At 52.3% G+C, this 18,791-nt stretch overlaps 1 protein-coding gene across 7 annotated transcripts in view; it reads left to right on the forward strand.

Moving 5' to 3' along the window:
- Nucleotides 1-18,791, forward strand: part of NTNG2 (netrin G2) — an 82,082-nt gene that overhangs the window by 48,654 nt on the left and 14,637 nt on the right. For all 7 annotated transcript variants that reach the window (XM_031014892.3, XM_055351397.2, XM_055351395.2 and 4 more), the window contains one exon: nucleotides 15,776-15,948. In XM_031014892.3, the coding sequence (XP_030870752.1) occupies nucleotides 15,776-15,948 (173 nt within the window). The remainder of the gene's footprint in view (nucleotides 1-15,775; nucleotides 15,949-18,791) is intronic.

The raw sequence follows: 18,791 nt of genomic DNA on the forward strand, positions 1-18,791 counted from the left end.
ATAGACACATCACACTCCACATGGCTGCCTTGCACCCCTGCTCACAGACGCAGACCCGCAGGGTGAGCGGAGGCCTCCGCAGCAGCCCAGGGTTCACCAGAGGCCTTGGCTTGACTGCCCTGGGCTCAGGGCTTCTCTGTGCTTCTCCCCCATGTTGAGGCACCCACTTCATGCTTGGGTTCCTGGAGGCCTCTTTCCACTCTGTGGGACAAAGCCCCCTCTGGGCTTCTAACCGTCCCTCCATCCCACTCTCAGCCTGAACTAGGTCCCAAGGTGGACCCCCTATCAGCAGCCCTGTCCCCTAGAAGAGAGGTGCAGGCTGGCGTCAGGATTAGGTTTCGGGACATGACTGGCCTCCCTCCCTCCCTTCAGTCTTGCCCTTCCTGTAGTTTTTTGTCCCTAAACACAAACCCAGTCACTTCTCTGCACAATATCTCTAGTGGTCTTCTACTGACCTTAGACTCAAGTCTGTGCTCTGTGACCACAGACTTTCCCTCTCACCTCCTTCAGTAGCCTGGGCTCTGAGACTCCCAAGATCAGCCACCCCAAAGGCTGGGTCTCTCGGGCTGGCCTAGGGGCTAGTCCTTCTGCCTGGAACATGACCTAGCCCTCCCCAGCCTTCCTGTCTGGCAAACTCCTCACCCCTCAGGACTTGGCTCAGAGAGCACCTCTCTGGAGCTCCTGAAGGCTGGAGACCTGTGCAACCAGCCAGCCCCTCGGTCCCCTTCTCCAGCCTTGGCGGCTTGCGACAATTCCACAGCCTTGCCATAGCTACCATAGCTATGCACGTACACGTCTGACACCCGCCCCCATAGGCTCTGAGCTCCAAGGGAGCAGGGATGGGGTCTGGCTTGTTCTCACCTTAGCACCAGCACCCAGGACCAGGTAGGCGTGCTGTATAGTGTGGAATTCATTCATTCATTCAGTCAGTCAGTCAGTCATTTATTCATTCATGAACAAATGAACTTACATGAACAAAGAAGTCTTACTATCTGGAACTCTTTCCAGAGAAGAAAGAGACTGGAATATAGGCGCTAGGAGGCAGAGAGGCAGGACCAGCTGGGCTTGCTAGCACCCACCCTTGTCGCCTCCCACCCTTCCACCATCACACCCTGCTCCTTCTCCTGTTTTCCTTGTGTGAGAAATGGGCCTCTCTGGGCTACCACCTGGGCCTGGTCCTTCCCTCGGGGGTGTTGGGACTTCCTGCAGGGGAAGAAGCAACCTTGCTGAAGTCAGCTAGGCTGCTTAGGCTGGGGGTGCCTTTGCAGGCCCTGGCCATACCCACCGTGTCACCCCTAAGCCGCACACCCAAGCCTCCCAGCACCCGCCCGTCAGCCTCTGTGTTGTATGCAAGGAAGCTGCCTCTGGCTTTGTAATGGGTAATAGGATTTATCAATAGACTGAGGAGGTGAGGTATGTTAAAGCACTTAATAGAAAAGGGCTTCGCACAGAAGCCCAAATTTGATTTAGCCAATGAACTCAATTGCCAGCCTGATTGCGTTCCAGGAGGCGCGGCAGCCAGCATTTGTCCATGTTACCCTGGAAAAGCCAGGCTGCGCCAGGTGACCAACCCAGACCACCCAGACCTCCCCTCTGCCCCCACGGCTCTGTTGTTGGTTCCTCGCTTTCTCAGGGTCTCAGGTTTGAATGGCAGTCCTTTGACCCAAACAGTCCCAAGTTCTCCAGCATCCAACAGCCTCCTTCCCTCTAGTGCCCAAGGCTTCCCCATCCCATGAATTAGCTAGAAGTGCAGTTTGCTACCATGTTCCTTTCACCATGATCCTCAAATCCGTGTGTCCTCTGGTCACTTGTCACCTCTTACTCAAGCTGGCCTCTGCAGGCTTCCCTCCTGACCATTTGTTTCTTCTCTGGCTGCTGCCCATCTCCCCACACTGCTTGCCTGAGCCAAGGACACATCTCTCCCAACCCCCCAAAGAAGACCAAGATCCCCAGGCCACAGTGTTTCATGACGTCTTGACTTAGGCCTGGGCATAGCAGATGGGAATTACCATGTAGAAAAGAAGGACTTGAGGCCGGGCAAGGTGGCTCATGCCTGTAACCTCAACACTTTGGGAGGGCAGATCACCTGAGGTCGGGAGCTCGAGACCAGCCTGGCCAACATAGTAAAACCCTCGTCTCTACTAAAAATACAAAAATAAATAAAAAATTAGCCAAGCATAGTGGTGCATGCCTATAATCCTGGAAATGCAAGAGGTTGAGGCAGGAGAATCACTTGAACTTGGGAGGCGGAGGTTGCAGTGAGCTGAGATTGTGCCACTGCACTCCAGCCTCCAGCCTGGGCGATGACAGAGTAAGACTCCATCTCAAAAAAAAAAAAAAAAAAAAAAAAAAAGAAGAAGAACAACTTGAGAGGATTTCCATTAGCCATCACCAACCTTGAGGCCGTCCATCGTCCATCCATTGGCCACGGCCACCCACCGGCTGGGGAGGAGAAACCCCTTGGCCATGTAAGCCCGCAGCCCCCTCCCAGGGCAGCATCATTCCTCACTGCGGTCCAGGTCCCCAACCCCAGCTCTGTGAGTCCTCAGAAAGCGAGCGCCCTTGTTGCTTCAGCCTCCTCCTTCATCCTGCAGAACACGCCAGCCTCCCTTGTGAGCATCTCTAGGCCACCGTAAGATCTGGGATTTGCTTTAGGTTATTTTGCCCATAACCCAGAGGCTCATGAAAAATGTTTTTCCCAAAACAAAAGAACACTCTTTACCCAAAGATAAATGCGCTATCTGGCAAGAGAAATTGGAAAACATTGCTGGCTGCGTTAAAGTAGTAGTCTAACTTTAGCCCCCAAGGTACCAGAGCTCTGTGAGGCCAGTCTCAGTATACACGACATGTAATAATGTGGGGACGGGTGGTAACATACCAGGAAAGAAGGACCAGGCAATGTGATTAATGACCAGGAACCCCCATGGTCCTGCAAAGAGGTGCTTTGAGACAAGTTGGGGACTAGCTCTCCCAGCCCAGCACCTGCCCACCCTAGTTCAGAGCCATTGCTGTGAACACTCTGAAATCCCCGTGGGGCTTTGCCTTTGCAGAGAGCCAGCCCTGGGGCCTCCTCCTCCCTGCCCAGCTCCAGCACCATCCCTGGCTCGCTCACCCAAACTCACCGCTTCCTCCGTCGTTCCCCCCAAGGAGTGGATGACATCACTCTTTCCGGCAGCCAGGAGTTGACCTACATTCCACCCGCCCTCCTGTCTGGGAGACTCTCCAAACCCCCCGCTCCTCTCTCCCTGGGAGGAGGGAAGGGCCCCGCTCACGATTTTTGTGGAGTGACGGTGCCAGGCCCGGGTCCAGATGGTGCCCCCGCAGCAGCTCCCAGGCACTGCCTGCCCCTCCCTGCAGCGCAGGGCACGCTCCTGCCTGGCACGGGCCAGGGCCCCTGTCATCCTTCATGTGGCTGTCGGGTCCCCAGCTGGGCCTGCCACGTTTCCCAGAAAACTGGTGTTATCCGGGCTGGGCTTTCCCCTGGAGGTGAGGCCCGGTGCTGCCTACTAACAGTTGTGGTCTCCAGGGGCTTACTAGGGACTCATCCATTCAAGAAAAAGGGAAACTTAGCTGAGAAGGTGGCTGTGGCTCTGTCCTTGCTGGCAGCAGGGCCAGCTTCCAGCAAGCAAGTGAGTGCGCCCCATGTCAGGCCGTGAGAGAAGTCAGGGTCTGAGCAGAGGGGCCAGACAGCCACACGGGTGAGCCGGGTAGCAGGTGGGCCTGCCAGATGAAATATGGGATATCCAGTTAAACCTGAATTTCAGATAAACAAGGGAATCATTGTTTTTTAGGGTAAGTATGTCCCAAATATTTCATGGAATATACTTGTACTAACAAAATCATTAGTTATTTATCTAAAATTAAAAAAAAAATTTTTTTTTTTTAGAGACAGGGTCTTGCTCTGTCACCCAGGCTGAAGGGCAGTGCAGTGGCACAATCACAGCTCACTGCAGTCTCAACCTCCTGGACTCAAGCGATCCTCCTGCCTCAGCCTCTGAAGTAGCTAAGACGACAGATGCTCACCACCATGCCCTGATAAATTTTGGTTTTTTTTAAATTTTTTTGTAGAGATGGGAGGGGGGGTCTCACTTTTTTGCCCAGGCTGGTCTCGAACTCCTGTTCTCAGGTAATCCTCCTGCCTGGGCCTCCCAGAGTGCCCAGATTACAAGCATGAGCCACTGCACCAGGCCTAAAATTCAAATGTAACTCAGTGTCCTGTATTTTTATTTGGGAAATCTGGCAACCATTGTGGCATGGGGCTCTGTGGGGAAATGACTCCAAGAGGCCAGTGGGGGCCAGGCGTGGTGGCTTATACCTGTAATCCCAGCACTTTGGGAGGCCGAGGTGGGCGGATCATTTGAGGTCAGGAGTTCGAGACCAGCCTGGCCAACGTGGTGAAACCCCATCTCTACTAAAAAACTAAAATTAGCCGGGTGTGGTGGCGGGCGCCTGTAATCCCAGCTACTCGGGAGGCTGAGGCAGGATAATTGCTTGAACCCAGGAGGTGGAGGTTGAAGTGAGCCAAGATCGAACCACTGCACTCCGGTCTAGATGACAAAGCGAGATTCCGTCTCAAAATAAGTAAACAAATAAAGGATAAATATCTGGCAATATGTTACTGAATCCTCCAAGAGGCCAGGGGGTGTGTCACCTCTTGTGGGCGCCCCAGGGGCCTGGAGAATAGGTTGATTATCTCTATTTTGGGGAGCTGCAGGCTCTGAGAGAGGCTCTGGGGTGGGTGTTGGATGGGACAGCATGAATAAGGGGCCCTGCCCTTGGGGTCAGGCACCTCAGGGCTGCCAGGTAAGGCCGATCTTGGCACCTGGGATCCCCTGTACTCTCATCTCCGTCCCTCCCTCTATCACCTGTTGGCTGTTGACAATAGCAACAATAATAATAGCTGACGTTTCCGGAGGGCATGCTCTGTGCCAGACCCAGTGCTGAGCCCTCGACGGTACCAGCTCAGCTTGCCCTTCCCTGACCCCTGACAGTCCTGCCACATGGAAACAGCCACTTCCTAGGGTTACAGGACACCGACTGATTCCCCAAGGCTGGTCACCTTCCTGCCTTTGCCTAGCTTGAGGGGTCAGAGGTTTGAACCCGACTGTCTGGCCACCGCGCCACCTGGTGCTGCAGCCCAGCCGTGACACTCACCGGCCTTTAACCCAGCAGGTGCTCCATGCCGGATGCTGCATACAGAGCTCCCATGCATTATCCCCTTCCTCCCTTGCTTCTTTCTGCAAACATTGAGCACCTACTGTGTGCCAGGCAGCGTGTTAGACATTTACCAAAAATTAAACCCAGAGAAGTGACTTGCTCAAGGTCACCTAGCAAATCAGTAGCAAAACCTGAGTAAGAATCTGGCTGCTGACTCAGCCTCTCTCTCTCTCTCTCTCTCTCTCTCTCTGTGTGTGTGTGTGTGTGTGTGTGTGTGTGTGTCCCATGGAGCGTTCTTGCTGCCATCTGAAGAGCTAAAGCCGTGGGATTCTGCAATGGGGCAGGGGTGGAGAGGGAACAGCCCTGGTGGCCTGGGAGGGGTCCGCTGGCCTCATGGGCTGGCCAGCATGCCCTATCTCTATGTTCATTATTAAATCATCCTTTCTGATGGATGAGCTGAAAAGTGCTGTGTCGGGGGATCAGGTGGCCCAGGTGATGGTTTTCTGGTGAGATTGATGGTTCCTGAGGGTGAAATTCAGAGAGCGATCGCTTGGGAAAATTGATCCCACAGAAGAAGGGGAAATATCTGGGCTGGAGTGCAGCAGGAGCCCAGACTGCCCGCCCAGGTCCAGATCCAGGCAGAGGCTGGTGCCAGGAGGGCACGTGGCAAAGGGGGCTTCTTTCTTCTTCTGTGGCTGCATTTCCTTGGCCGTGGCTGGGCCGCAGAATTGGTAAGCAGGGCCACGGGCGGCAGGCATGGGGGCATCTGGCTTAGTGGCCCCTTTCCTGGCCTTCTTTGTCCTCATGGAATGGACGTGAAGCCAGCACTGAGAGAGACGCAGGCAGCAGGTGGCTGTGAGATCCAGCTCTAGTGCCATGCAGCCCCAAGTGCCAAGCCTGCTTCTTCCACCCACAGCCCTGGCCCTTGACCCATCTGAGCCTCACATTCTCACCTGTAAAGTGGGAAGGACAGTGCCTTCTGCATTTTCATGAGGATTTGTTTAATAATGCATGGCGTCTCTCCACGTAGGAGCACTCAGCAAATTATTTCTATGTACTTGCTTATTTATTTCATTTACTTCATCTCCCGAGGGCCTTCCAGAATAGGGCAGAGAAATCACAGAAGGCCGGCAGCCTGAGGCAGGGAGGGGAAGGGTGTGCCTGTGTCTGGGGGAGCTGTGGGGTGGCTGCAGTTCCAGGAGCCTGAGTCTATCCAAGAGCCAGCACACTGAGACTTTTCAGGCTCTGCCCACTGCCTGCCCACTTCCTAAAGTGGGGTTCACTAGCTGTGTGGCCTTAGGCAAGTTGTTTAACTTCTCTTGCCTCATTTCCTTGTCTGTGAAATAGAGATAGTCATAGTATACTCTGCATAAGGTTCCTGTGAAGAGGTGATAACTTCACTTGTTGAAACCTCTGAGGATCCCTGGCTCTAGGAGCTCCTGAGTATAAGAAATGGAAAACTGGCATGTCCTAGGCACCTGTTTGTCTCATGCAAGAGCTTTATAGACCGTCTCACAGTTGATCCTTCCAACAACTCCATGAGGCAGGTGTTACTGCCATCCTTATTTTACAGATTAGAAAACAGCCCAAGTGAAATTCAGCCACTTTCCTGAGGTCACACAGTCGTTGGCAGAACATCCCAGGCCAGTGGGGCCCGGGGGATGGGGTTACCATCTCTCAGTCACCCAGAAAGACAAAAGGAAGGCACACAAACCCCAGTGGGCACCGCTCTGTGCCAGGGCTTTTGTTTCACCCCAACCATGATGAGTGTGGGTGATGTGGCCGGTGTGGTCCATATCGCTTCTCAGGGCCAGTGTCACTGGTGTGCGTGGCAGCCTGTGGCATACACAAGATATTGTTTCCCGCTCTTCAGGTGAGAAAAGCGAGACTCAGGTTGGCTAAGAATTTGTGCAGGCCACACAGCTGTGTGCACCATGAGCTGGGCAGAAGCCCTGCCCACCAGCACCATGGGGGCTCCCGGCTCCTGCCACACAGGCCACCCGGGAGTGCAGACACTAAGTGTGGCTCTGAATCGAGCTGCCTGGATTCAAGTCCTGCGTCTGCCCCTTACCAGCTGTGGAACCTCAGGCAGCTCACTTCACCACCCCAAGTCTCAGTTTCCCCATCTGCACAACGAAGATAATAATGACATGTCATTCAGAGGATTGCTGTGAAGGGCTAATGTTCTAATTCGGGTGGCACTCTCAGAAGAGTTCCTCATGCAAAGTGAGCACTCACGCATCAGCTGTCTACCCAGGAGCCTTCCTTTGAGGCACAATGTGATAGCGTTTTGTTTTTTTGTTTTTTTCGTTTTTCTGGTTTTTTTGAGACCAAGTGTTGGCTCTTGTCCCCCAGGCTGGAGTGCAATGGCATGATCTCGGCCTACTGCAACCTCCACCTGTTGGGTTCAAGCGATCCTCCTGCCTCAGCCTCCCGAGTAGCTGGGATTACAGGCGCATGCCACCACACCCAGCTAATTTTTGTATTTTTAGTAGAGACGGGATTTCACCATGTTGGCCAGGCTGGTCTCGAACTCCTGACCTCAGGTGATCCACCCGCCTTGGCTTCCCAAAGTGCTGGGATTACAGGCGTGAGCCAACGCGCCCGGCCCCAGTGTGATAGGTTTATAAAAATAGGAAAACAAATCTCTGAAGATTTTTAGGAGAGATACTGCAAGAAAAGCCTGGAAGCTGTAAGCCCTTCACTGTTTCCACACACCCCGATCATTCATTCACTCACAGCTTTACCCAGATGTGATTCACACGTTGTACAATCCACACATGTAAAGCGTACAATTCAGTCGCTTTTAGGTTATTCACAGAGTTGTGCAACTATCACCACGGCAGATTTTAGAACGTTTCCATCACCCTAAAAAGACACTCTGGCCGGGTGTGGTGGCACACGCCTGTAATCCCAGCTACTTGGGAGGCTGAGGCAGGAGAATCACTTGAACCCAGGAGGCAGACATTGCAGTGAGCTGTGATCGTGACACTGCACTCAGCCTGGGTGACAGAGCAAGACTCTGTCTCAAAACAAAAAAAAAAAAGAAAAAAAGTCATCTACCTATCCTAGACATTTTGTGTAAATGAAATTATACAAGATGGCTGGGCACGGTGCTTCATGCCTATAATCCCAGCACTTTGGGAGGCCCAACTGGGAGGATCACTTGAGGTCAGGAGTTTAAGATTAGCATGGCCAACATGGCAAAACCCCATCTCTACTAAAAATACAAAAATTAGCTAGATGTGCTCGTGGGCGCCTGTAATCCCAGCTACTTAGGAGGCTGAGGCAGGAGAATCACTTGAACCCAGGAGGTGGAGGTTGCAGTATGCCAAGATCATACCACTGTACTCCAGCCTGGGTGACAGAGCAAGACTCCGTCTCAAAAAAAAAAAAAGAAAAGAAAGAAAGAAATTATACAATATGTAGTCTTTCATCACTGACCGCTTTCACTTGGCATAATGTTTTCAAGGTTCTTCCATGTCATAGTGTGGATCAGTATTTCATTACTTTTTCTGGCTGTATAGTATTCATTGCCTGCTTACACCACATTTTGTTTTTCTGTTGATGGACATTGGGTTGTTCCCACCTTTTGACTATTATTAGCAATGCTGCTATCAACATTCATGTACACATTTTGTGTGGACATGTTTTCATTTCTCTTGGTTATATACCTAGGTAGAATTACTGGGCAACTCTAAGTTCACCTTTTGCAGAACTTCCAGACCACTTTCCAAAGCAGCTGCACAATTTTACATTCCCACCAGCAGCATATGAGGGTTCTGATTTCTCTGCATCCTCACTGGCAGGTGATTATCCGTCTTTTTGACTCTGCCTATCCTGGCGAGTGTGAAGTGGTATCTCATTATGGCTTTGGTGTGCATTTCCCTGATGGCTGTGATGTTGAACATGTTTTCATCTGCTTCTTGGCCATTTGTATGCCTTCTTCGGAGAAATGTCTGTGCTGATCCTTTCCTCATTTTAAAAACTGGATTATTTGTCATTTTATTATTGAGTTATAAGTATTCATTAGATGTTCTAGATATAAGTTCCTTTTTAGCTATCTCATGACTTGCAATTTTTTCTCCCATTCTGTGGGTTGTCTTTTCACTTTCCTGACAGTGTCCTCTGAAGTACAAAAATATTTAGTTTTGATGAAGTCTAATTTATCTATTTTTTTTTTCTTCTGTTGCTTTTGCTTTTGGCATCCTGTCTAAGAAACCATTGCTTAATTCAAGGTCATGAAGATTTGCTGCTATGTTTCCTTCTTTTTTTTTTTTTTTTTTTTTTTGAGACAGAGTCTCGCTCTGTGCTCAGGCCAGAGTGCAATCTCAGCTCACTGCAACCTCTGCCTCCTGGGTTCAAGTGATTCTCATGCCTCAGGACCTCCCAAGTAGTTGGGATTACAGGCACCCACCACCACACCTGGCTAATTTTTGTGATTTTAGTAGAGATGGGGTTTCACCATGTTGACCAACTTCAACTCCTGACCTCAGGTAACCTGCCTGCCTCAGCCTTTGAAAGTGCTCAGATTACAGGCGTGAGCCACCGCACCTGGCTCCCTACGTTTCCATCTGAGAGTTTTCTAGTTTGCAGCTCTTTGATCCATTTTGAGTTAATTTTTATATGTGATGTGAAGGGTCCAACTTCATTCTTTTTATGTGGGTCTCCCATATTATTTATTTATTTGTTTACCTAATAATTTCTTTAAATTAATATGCTTTAAAAATTTGGTTTCACTTAGGCAGTATTTTTGTGATCCCAGGTCTTATGAGTCTGACATTAAAAAAAAACATACTGTGTATTCAAAAACAAATAATAGCCTGTGGAGCTGTTTTACAGTCCATGCGCCCATCTCCCCCAGTCATCTTGTACACCCCACTTTGGGAGCCAGTGCTGATCATGATGAGTTTTATGGGGAGGGAGAGTGTAGCAGGGGCTGATTTGAGGTAGGGGTTGTGAAAGGCCTCCCCAAAGAAGTGGCATTTGGCCTAGAATCTGACACCACCTCTAAATATTAGCTCTAGGAGAAGGGGCGGAGCCTGTAGTACATTCCAGGCAGAGGGAACAGCATGTGCAAAGGCCCAGAGAAAAGCAAGATCAGAACATCTGCTGGACAGAGACATGGAGAGAGAGACAAAGAGACAGGAGAAGACGGAGACATGGAGAGAGGGGCACTGAGAGAGCCAGAGAGGCCAAGAGGTCATACACAAACACCATGTCCACACACACAGACACAGAGGCAGTGCCACCCACAGTGACCTGCAAAAGTCAGACAGACCAGAAGCACCCGCATTGACCAGGTGCCATGTGTGTGCCGGCCTTGCCAGCCTTTCCCCACACAGTGCCAGCTCCTCCCTGCAGCCCTGCTAGACAGGGCAATTCTCTCCTTTGGAAGAGGAGGCACTGTGCTCGTTCTGGGGCTCGGCCAGCGAGTTGAAGAGGCCAGGACATCTTCTCCTGTTCCCGAGGAAGACAGGACTGATAGGAGGGGCTGGCCAGGATGGAGCCTGGGCAGAGCCAGCTGGGGAGGGACGTCTGGATTTGGGTCAGGAGAAACCAACTGTGTGACTTGGGGCGACTTCTCCCTACCTGCACCACCCAGCCTGTCCAGCTCTGACATCCAATGGCTACCTATTATCACTGTTACAATATGCTTCTTGGATTCGGCCGGTCTTCTATGCATCTTTACTAAGCCAAGGTCAATGTTATCACCCAAAGTTGATGGCAGTCTTTTCTTCCGGTAGCTGATATCTAAAAATATCCCTTCCTCAGGCCAGCAGTGTAGAGCACAGCCCTGGTTCCGTACAGCTGAGGTGTTCCTCTCCAGCCAGCTCAGGGGGGTGTTAGATAGGAATTCAGAAGTTGCGAATTAAAACCTCCCCAGGTCAGATTTTGCAGACAAACTCTTGTTAGACAAAGTCAGACAGGTTTCTTCCCTGCAGGTCTTGTCAGAGCCTTTAATCTGCTGAGATGGATTATGACCCTCAGTGGAGTGAGGTAGGATCAAGGAGCAGATGTCAGGGGATTTGGAGAGCAGCATCATATGCTTGACCACAAAGGTTTAAGCGCAGAAACTTTCTGTGCCAAGGACCATCTCTGGGATCTGGCGTCTCCAGAAAGAAGGGCCGCCCGTACCAATAGGTGCCTGCTGTCCCCCTCTGTGCCTTTCCCTGAGCTAAGCACATAGCAGTCCTGCAGCACGCATGTGGCAATGGAGGGATGAGAATTCCAGGGAAAGAGTGAACAGGCTTTTTAATGCTCTATTTCAGCTTGGTGTTGCAGGAAAACCTCGGCAGGGTTAGTGTCCGGGCTCTCAGGGGAAGATGGAGTTAAAATCACACAGACTTCAGCGGTGGCTAGCGCTGCTGGCCAGGGCTCTTGCTCTGCCTCAGAATTCTGTTCCAGAGAAGTCCTTCGTCCTGGGAACTGAGCATCACGGCACAGTGGATACATGTAACCTAAAGCGATGGGTTCCTGAGTGCCCCCTCTCACATGGCCCACCCAGGGCCTGCAGGATTCTCTCTTCCTCCTGGGAGGAAAGGCGTCAGCTCAGAAACCCACTGCCTTCTCCACCCTGGCCTGACCTCATGTTTCTAAATAACATTTCTAAAACATGGACTTTAGGCCAGGCGCAATGGCTCACACCTATAATCCCAGCACTTTGGGAGGCTGAGGTGGGCAGATTGCTTGAACTTCAACCAGGAGTTTGAGACCAGCCTGGGCAACACAGGGAGACCCTATCTCCACAAAAAATAAAAATGAAATTAGCCAGGCATGGTGGCACGCGACTGTGGTCCCAGCTACTCGGGAGGCTGAGGAGGGAGGATTGCTTGAGCCCGAGAGGCGGAAGTTGCAGTGAGCTGAGATTGTGCCACGGCACTCCAGCCTGGGTGACAGAGTGAGACTCTGTCTCGAAAAGCAAAAAGACTCCATTGCCTGGATTTACCATAATTTCCCTAACCATTCTGCAGGATAATTCGAGGACAGAGAGAAGACCCCAAGGAGGAAGGCAGCCCTGGTTACCAAAGCTGGCAGATGGGGGTTAGCTGGAAGCCCCAGGGCTGGTGGACGCAGGGGCCACTGTTTCCCCACCCAGATCCTTGCTCTGGAAGGCGGCCCCCAGGGGACCCTTCATTCCCAGTCAGACGGGGACAGAGGCGGGGCAGAGCCGAGGGAGGAGGGCTCAGATGAAGCGCCTGGCAGGACTGAGATGTGAGGGAGGCTGGACGCGAGGAGGGAGCTCTGCAGCCTGTGGTGTCCAGGAGGATTTGGGGAGTGTGAGGTGAGAAAACAAAAAGCCTCACCCCTCCCAGTGGAAGGGGAGCATGAAGAGAGAAGAAAATGCCAGTTACACATCCTCAAAACAATCTCTGAATGGACGAGAGCCAGTCAGGGGGAAAAGGAAGCTGCAGTGAGCCAAGATTGTGCCACGGCACTCCAGCCTGGGTGACAGAGTGAGACTCTGTCTCAAAACACAAAAAGATGCCGCACACCCCAGGCGGGACGGGTGGGCCCAGGTGCCCTGCCCTGGTCCAGGCCTCTATTCGCAGGATCTCACTGATCTCTCCCTGCCCAGGCTTTTGTCTCCCAGACAAACCAGTCTCCATGAAGCAGCCACAGCGATATAAAATATGGCCCAGAGCAGGACACGCCTAACCAGTCAAAGGCTTGCAGAGTAAAATCCCGCCTCCGTCTCCTGGTCTGGCCTCCTCCACCCCCCAGCCTCATTGCAGACCTCACGGGTGGAACTTCTTTCAGCCCCAGGGCTTTCCTCATGCTCTTGCCTCTTTCTAGAAGGTTCTCCCCTTCTGGCCTGGCAACTCTTGATCCTCCTTCAGGTCTTAGTTTAAAACTGTTCTTCCTGGAAACCGTGGACTCCCGTGATGCCTTCTTCTTTGCACAACCCGTGGGCTCTTTAAACAGTTGAAATGAACACTGGAAGAGGTGTGTGATTCGTATTGTTATAATTAATAGACTTTATTTTTAGAGCAGTTTTAAGTTTACAGAAAATTGAGCAGATAGTACAGAAAGTTCCCATTTCCCCACCCCCCTGCACAGTCTCCCCGATTTTGGAGTATATGTGTTACAATGATGAGCTAACACTGATACAGTGTCATTCACTAGGGCCTGTTATTTACATTAGGACTCACTCTGTGTTGGACACTTCAGTGGGTTTTGCCATATGCATGATACCACATATCTACCATTGTGGCATCATAAAGAATGGTTTCACCGCCCTAAAAATCCCTGTGTGCCACCTGTTTATCCTCCCTCCCTGTCCCCTCCAATCACTGATTTTGTTCATTGTCTCCCTGCTAGACCTGAAGCACCATCAGGGCAGGGAGCCATCTGCTTTGTTGACATTATACTCACTGTTCCCAGCTCAGAGCCCCTGCCACATAACAGGTGCCTGATAAATATTTTTCTTTGCATATTTTAATAAAAATAGGATTCTACTAAACCCATTGTTCTGCAATTTGCTTTTTCCAAATATTGACAATATATCTTGGAAATCTTCCCATATCAGAATATAGAGCACACTCTGTCTCTCTTTCACTTTTTATTATGGAGAATTTCCAACACAAAAGAAGATGGAGTCTGCTATGATGAACCTCTGTGTACGTCTCACCCGACTGCAGTTACCAACTAGTGAATCTTCTTGTTTCATCTGTACCTCTGCCCATCAGATAATTTCATCTGTAAATATTTCTATGTGTATCTCTCTCTGCTTTGTTTTTCCTTTTGAGATGTAGTCTCGCTCTGTCTCCCAGGCTGGAGTGCAGTGGTGCAATGGCTCACTGCAACCTCTGCCTCCTGGGTTCAAGCGATTCTCCTGCCTCAGCCTCCCCAGTAGCTGGGATTACAGGTGCACCATCACACTTGGCTAATTTTGTATTTTTAGTAGAGACTGGGTTTCACCATGTTGGACAGGCTGGTCTTGAACTCCTGACCTCAAGTGATCTGCCTGCCTTGGCCTCCCAAAGTGCTAGGAATACAGGCATAAACCACCATGCCTGGCCCTTTTTTTTTTTTTTTTTTTTTTTTTTTCCTGGAGACAGAGTCTTGCTCTGTCTCCCAGGCTGGAGTGCAGTGGTGCAAACATGGCTTGCTACAGCCTTGAACTCCTGGGCTCAAGGGATCCTCCTGCCCTAGCCTCTTGAGTAGCTAGGACTGCAGTCATGTGCCACCACACTGGCTAATTTTTTTATTTTTTGTAGAAACAGGATCTCACTATGTTACTCAGGCTGGCCTCAAACTCCTGGGCTCAATTGATCCTCCTGCCTCAGCCTCCTAAAGTGCTGGGATTATAGGTGTGCACCACCACGCCTAGCCTGTGTGGTTCTCTAAAAGATAAGGACTTTAAAAAACATAACCACAATATCATCATCACACCTAGTAAACATTAATATCATCTAATATAGGCAATGTCCAAATTTCCAGTTATCTCATAAATATACGTTCCATTTGTTTGCGTGTTTGATTTTACAGGATGTTTGAACCAAGGACCAGAGGAGCTTCACTTCTGCCATTAATTGGTATGCTTTTGAGGTTTCTCTTGCTCTAGGTCCATCCTTTTTCCGTATCAATTTTTTCTCCATGCAACTCATCTGTTGGAAGAAGTGGGTCATTACTGCCGGAGTTTCCTCGAGTCCGGATCTTGCGGATGGCGTCCCCTGGTGTCGTTCAGGGTGATGCTCTGTCCTCTGTCTTTCCTGTGCGCTCACAGCTGGGTCTAGAGGCTTGATCTGATTCAGGTTCAACTGCTTTGGCTTCAGGTGGGGGTGTGTTCTTCTAGAGACGCTCACTGTCTGCTGGCCTCTCAGTGGGAAGTTCTGGGCTGGTACGGCTCAGTGCCTGGAGCCATTCATTCATCAGGGACTGTGAATTCTCTCGTGAAATGCTTCTATAAAAAGAAGCTTCCCCTCATCAACTTTCGGTTACCCCGAGGTACAGTTTATATAGGACAGGCAGGATAAATGCTTGATTCTTTCCCTTTATTTACCAGTTTTCAGAATAATGAGTCGCCTATAAATATTTGAATGAATGGATGAATAATACACGTGTGAATGAACTGACGGGGGTGTGGGAGTTGGGGGTTCTATCTGTTGCCCTCAAGGGCGTGGCTGTGGGCCACAACCTGACAGCAGAGGTCCAGCCTGAAGCCAGGTGCCTTTCTACACAATGAAGTGCAGCCCATGGCCAAGTCTCTGTCTACACCAGGTGCTGGCAGCAGCCTCTGTCACCCATCAACCCACCTCAGTCAAAAGCTAGGGTGATCAGAAGCTGCATTACTAGGAATCTAGCATCTGGGACAAGGCAGTATCATCACTCTCCCCAACTGAGATGTGAGGAATCCTTGAAACCAGCATCAGAGCAGAGAGGAGAGCCGCGCAGTGAGTGCAGGTGTGGCCTTCGGAACACGGCGTTGATCTCTCTGCAGGAAGGGGAATCAAGGAGTTTCTGGCCTAAAGGTTGGGCTGGTGGCCTCCAGGGTTTCTTCCTGGGTAGCCCAACACCCTCCTGGGCCCCTCCTGGGAGGCGCTCCTTTCCACAGAGGCCAGGCCAGGCTGCCCACAAGCTCTCTGACATCTCTGCCCTCTCGGTGTCTCCCCAGGTGCAAGTGCAACCTGCACGCCAACCTGTGCTCCATGCGCGAGGGCAGCCTGCAGTGCGAGTGCGAGCACAACACCACCGGCCCCGACTGCGGCAAGTGCAAGAAGAATTTCCGCACCCGGTCCTGGCGGGCCGGCTCCTACCTGCCGCTTCCCCACGGCTCTCCCAACGCCTGTACGTGCCATGCCCCGGGGCCACGAGCCCACATGGCTATAATCTTCCCCGCCCGTCAATCCCAGGAGCTGTGGATCATACACACGCACACAAACCTGCACACAGGCACATACGTGTGCACATGCATGCAAACGTGCACAGAGAAACATACGAGCATACATGCACAGGCATGGGCACACATATAAATGCACAAACACGTGCATGCACAGAAACACACGTGCATGCATGCACCCCCACACACACACCTTGTTCTACAGCTCCCAAACGCCAGGTCTCGTAACAAGTCCCTCTAGCATACCTGCATCCTGCCGAATGCTAAGCTGCCCTTCCAGCCCTGGTCCACAGGGAAAACCGAGATGAGCTGCTCAGCAGCATTTCTGCAACCCTTCGCCTTCTTGACCCTGAAGGCTGGCAGGCGGCCCCCGTGGGATGGCAGGGAGTGATGGGGTGGGACCCCCACTTCAGGTGAGGGGATCAGTAGCATCATCCCTGATCATAAGCATCTCTGGGGTGTTTGGAGCGAGCCACCAAGGCCAAGTGCTGCGTGTTCAGCACTCACCTCCATCCTCAGAGCAACCCCTGGGAACTGAGCTTCTGTTATCCCTTTTTACAGATGTGTCCTCTACGGCCTGCACCAGAGTCCCCCCGCACGTGCTCGCTGTCCACCCCTCTCCTGTCCTCGCCCAGCCATGCCAGGGAGCCATCCTCAGGGCCTGCCCACTCACATCTGCATCATAGACCCCCTTCTGAGGACCACCCACTCGGGGGCATTAGCATAGTCTGCACTGTCTCCATGAAATCAGAATGCCAGGAAGCCCCTGGGCTGCAAGTGGAGAAGGCCACAGACTGTCCCTGGGGTGGGCTCTCCCTGACCCCCACCATTGCCACTTTACGGCCGTTCTCAAGTGTGTGGTTGGTGCCCGAGGCCCTCCTAGGCACTTTGTGCATCTCGCTTCACCCTCACACAGCCCCGCAGGGTGGAGTCCTTATTACGGTCCCTTCTCCAGATGAGCAGACTGAGGCCCAGCGAACCTCGGGGCCCTCCCAGGTTTCACAGTGAGTTGCATGCCAACGCCAGGGCTTAGGGCAGCTACTGGATCTGATGCCCAGACCAGGCCTGGGCAGGGGGCTCCTGCATCCCATCTGAGCATCCTCCCTCGACGGGTGAAAGATTTATGTGACTTTAGGCTGATCAAAGCTGAGAGCCACGTGCAGAGGCCATGACAGGCATGTCACGCGTGTGCTGCAGCAGGCGGTGAGACAGGCCTTTGAAGGGGTGACTTGGCAGGCACCCGACAGCACTCTCGGGTCTTCAAAGGCACAAAGAGCACTCCGGGGGCTGACAGCCCACTCCAGCCGCTGCCTCCTCCCAGCTTCCTGTCCCCATCTCTTTGTGGTCCAAACCCTTTCCTGAGGTCTCTCTTTAGTGGCCGTCACTCTCTCCCTGACTCACAAATTTGCTGCCCTTTCGTCTGTCCTGAGAGCCACTCTCTCTTCCCTCCTCTCTGTCTCAGTTCTCTCCACCATCACACCCTCCTTTTTTTTTTTCTTAAAGATAAGTCTCTCTGTCGTCGAGGCTGGAGTGCAGTGGCGCAGTCATGGCTCACTGTAACCTCAACCTCCTGGGCTTAAGCGATCCTCCCACTTCAGCCTCCCAAGTAGCTGGGACTGCAGGTGCATACCACCAGGCCCAGCTAATTTTCATGTTTTTTTCAGGGAAAAGGTTTTGCCATGTTGCCCAGCTGGTCTCGAGCTCCTGAGCTCTAGTAACCCTCCTGCCTTGGCCTCCCAAAGTGCTGGGATTACAGGCATGAGCCACCACGTCTGGCCACGTCTGGCTTTTTTCTTCCACTTGCCCCCTGCGCCTGGAGGGTTCTGCCCATCTCTGGCCACCTGAGACTCTTACCTGCAAGTCACACCCAGGAGGATCCACTGTCCCCACCCTCACCCGCAGTCACCACCTCCAGTCTAGCCAGTGATGGATAGACAGGCCTGTAGGGGCTGGGCAGCTGGGTCTTCCTTACTTAGGGGAGACTCCTGAGCTGGCCCCACCTCCTGCTTCCCTGGGAGTCCCCGGGAATTGCCTTTGAGGCCACCAAGCCCCAGGAAGGAGGGGTTTCTTCTGGCATTTGCAGGGTCACAGGTGAGGCTGGAGGCACTGCTGTCCTCAGCACCCGAGTCTCCTGCCTTCTCTGGGGTGCCAGCAGGAAACAGCCCAAAGAGACACAGAGGCTAATTTTGCCCTCACCCTGCCCCTACCGTGACCCCTCCTCAGTAAGTGGCACCGACACCCATGGGGCCAAGTGCAAGTCTGGGGGTCACCTTGACTGGAGACCCTCCTCCCGCCACGTTCTTTGAACTTCCCTCCATCCCCTCCAAGTCTCTCCCGATGCCATCCTCAGCCCTGCAGCAGCCCTCACTCCCATGCCTTCCCACCTCCTCACCACTCTGCCCCCACCTGGCCAGCCCATCACCCTCCAGGGCCCAACTTGGAGCCCCCAGGACCTCCCCGTGCCCTGCCTGATGTCCCGCCTGTCCCCACAGAGCCTCACTTGGTCACCACCCAGTCCTGGCCCTTGCTTACTGTGGCTGCACCCCAAGGAGTCCTCAGGGTCTAGCAGGTGCCTGCCCAGACATGGAGGTGGAGGAAGGAGTGGGTGGGGATAGGCTTGTCCTCCCAGGCCTCCCTGCCTGTCCTGCTGGCCACAGCCTTGGCTTGCCCAGGAGAAGCCCATGGGCCACACATCCCACTGCCAATCCCACAGCGTCCTTTCTTGGGAACACCGTGGGGAAAGCTGTGGCACCAGCTCCTTCCTTTTGCAACTGTGATGAATCTCACCCAG

The sequence above is a fragment of the Gorilla gorilla genome, chromosome 13 (assembly GCF_029281585.2).
Source record: "Gorilla gorilla gorilla isolate KB3781 chromosome 13, NHGRI_mGorGor1-v2.1_pri, whole genome shotgun sequence".
Taxonomy (NCBI): Eukaryota; Metazoa; Chordata; class Mammalia; order Primates; family Hominidae; genus Gorilla; species Gorilla gorilla.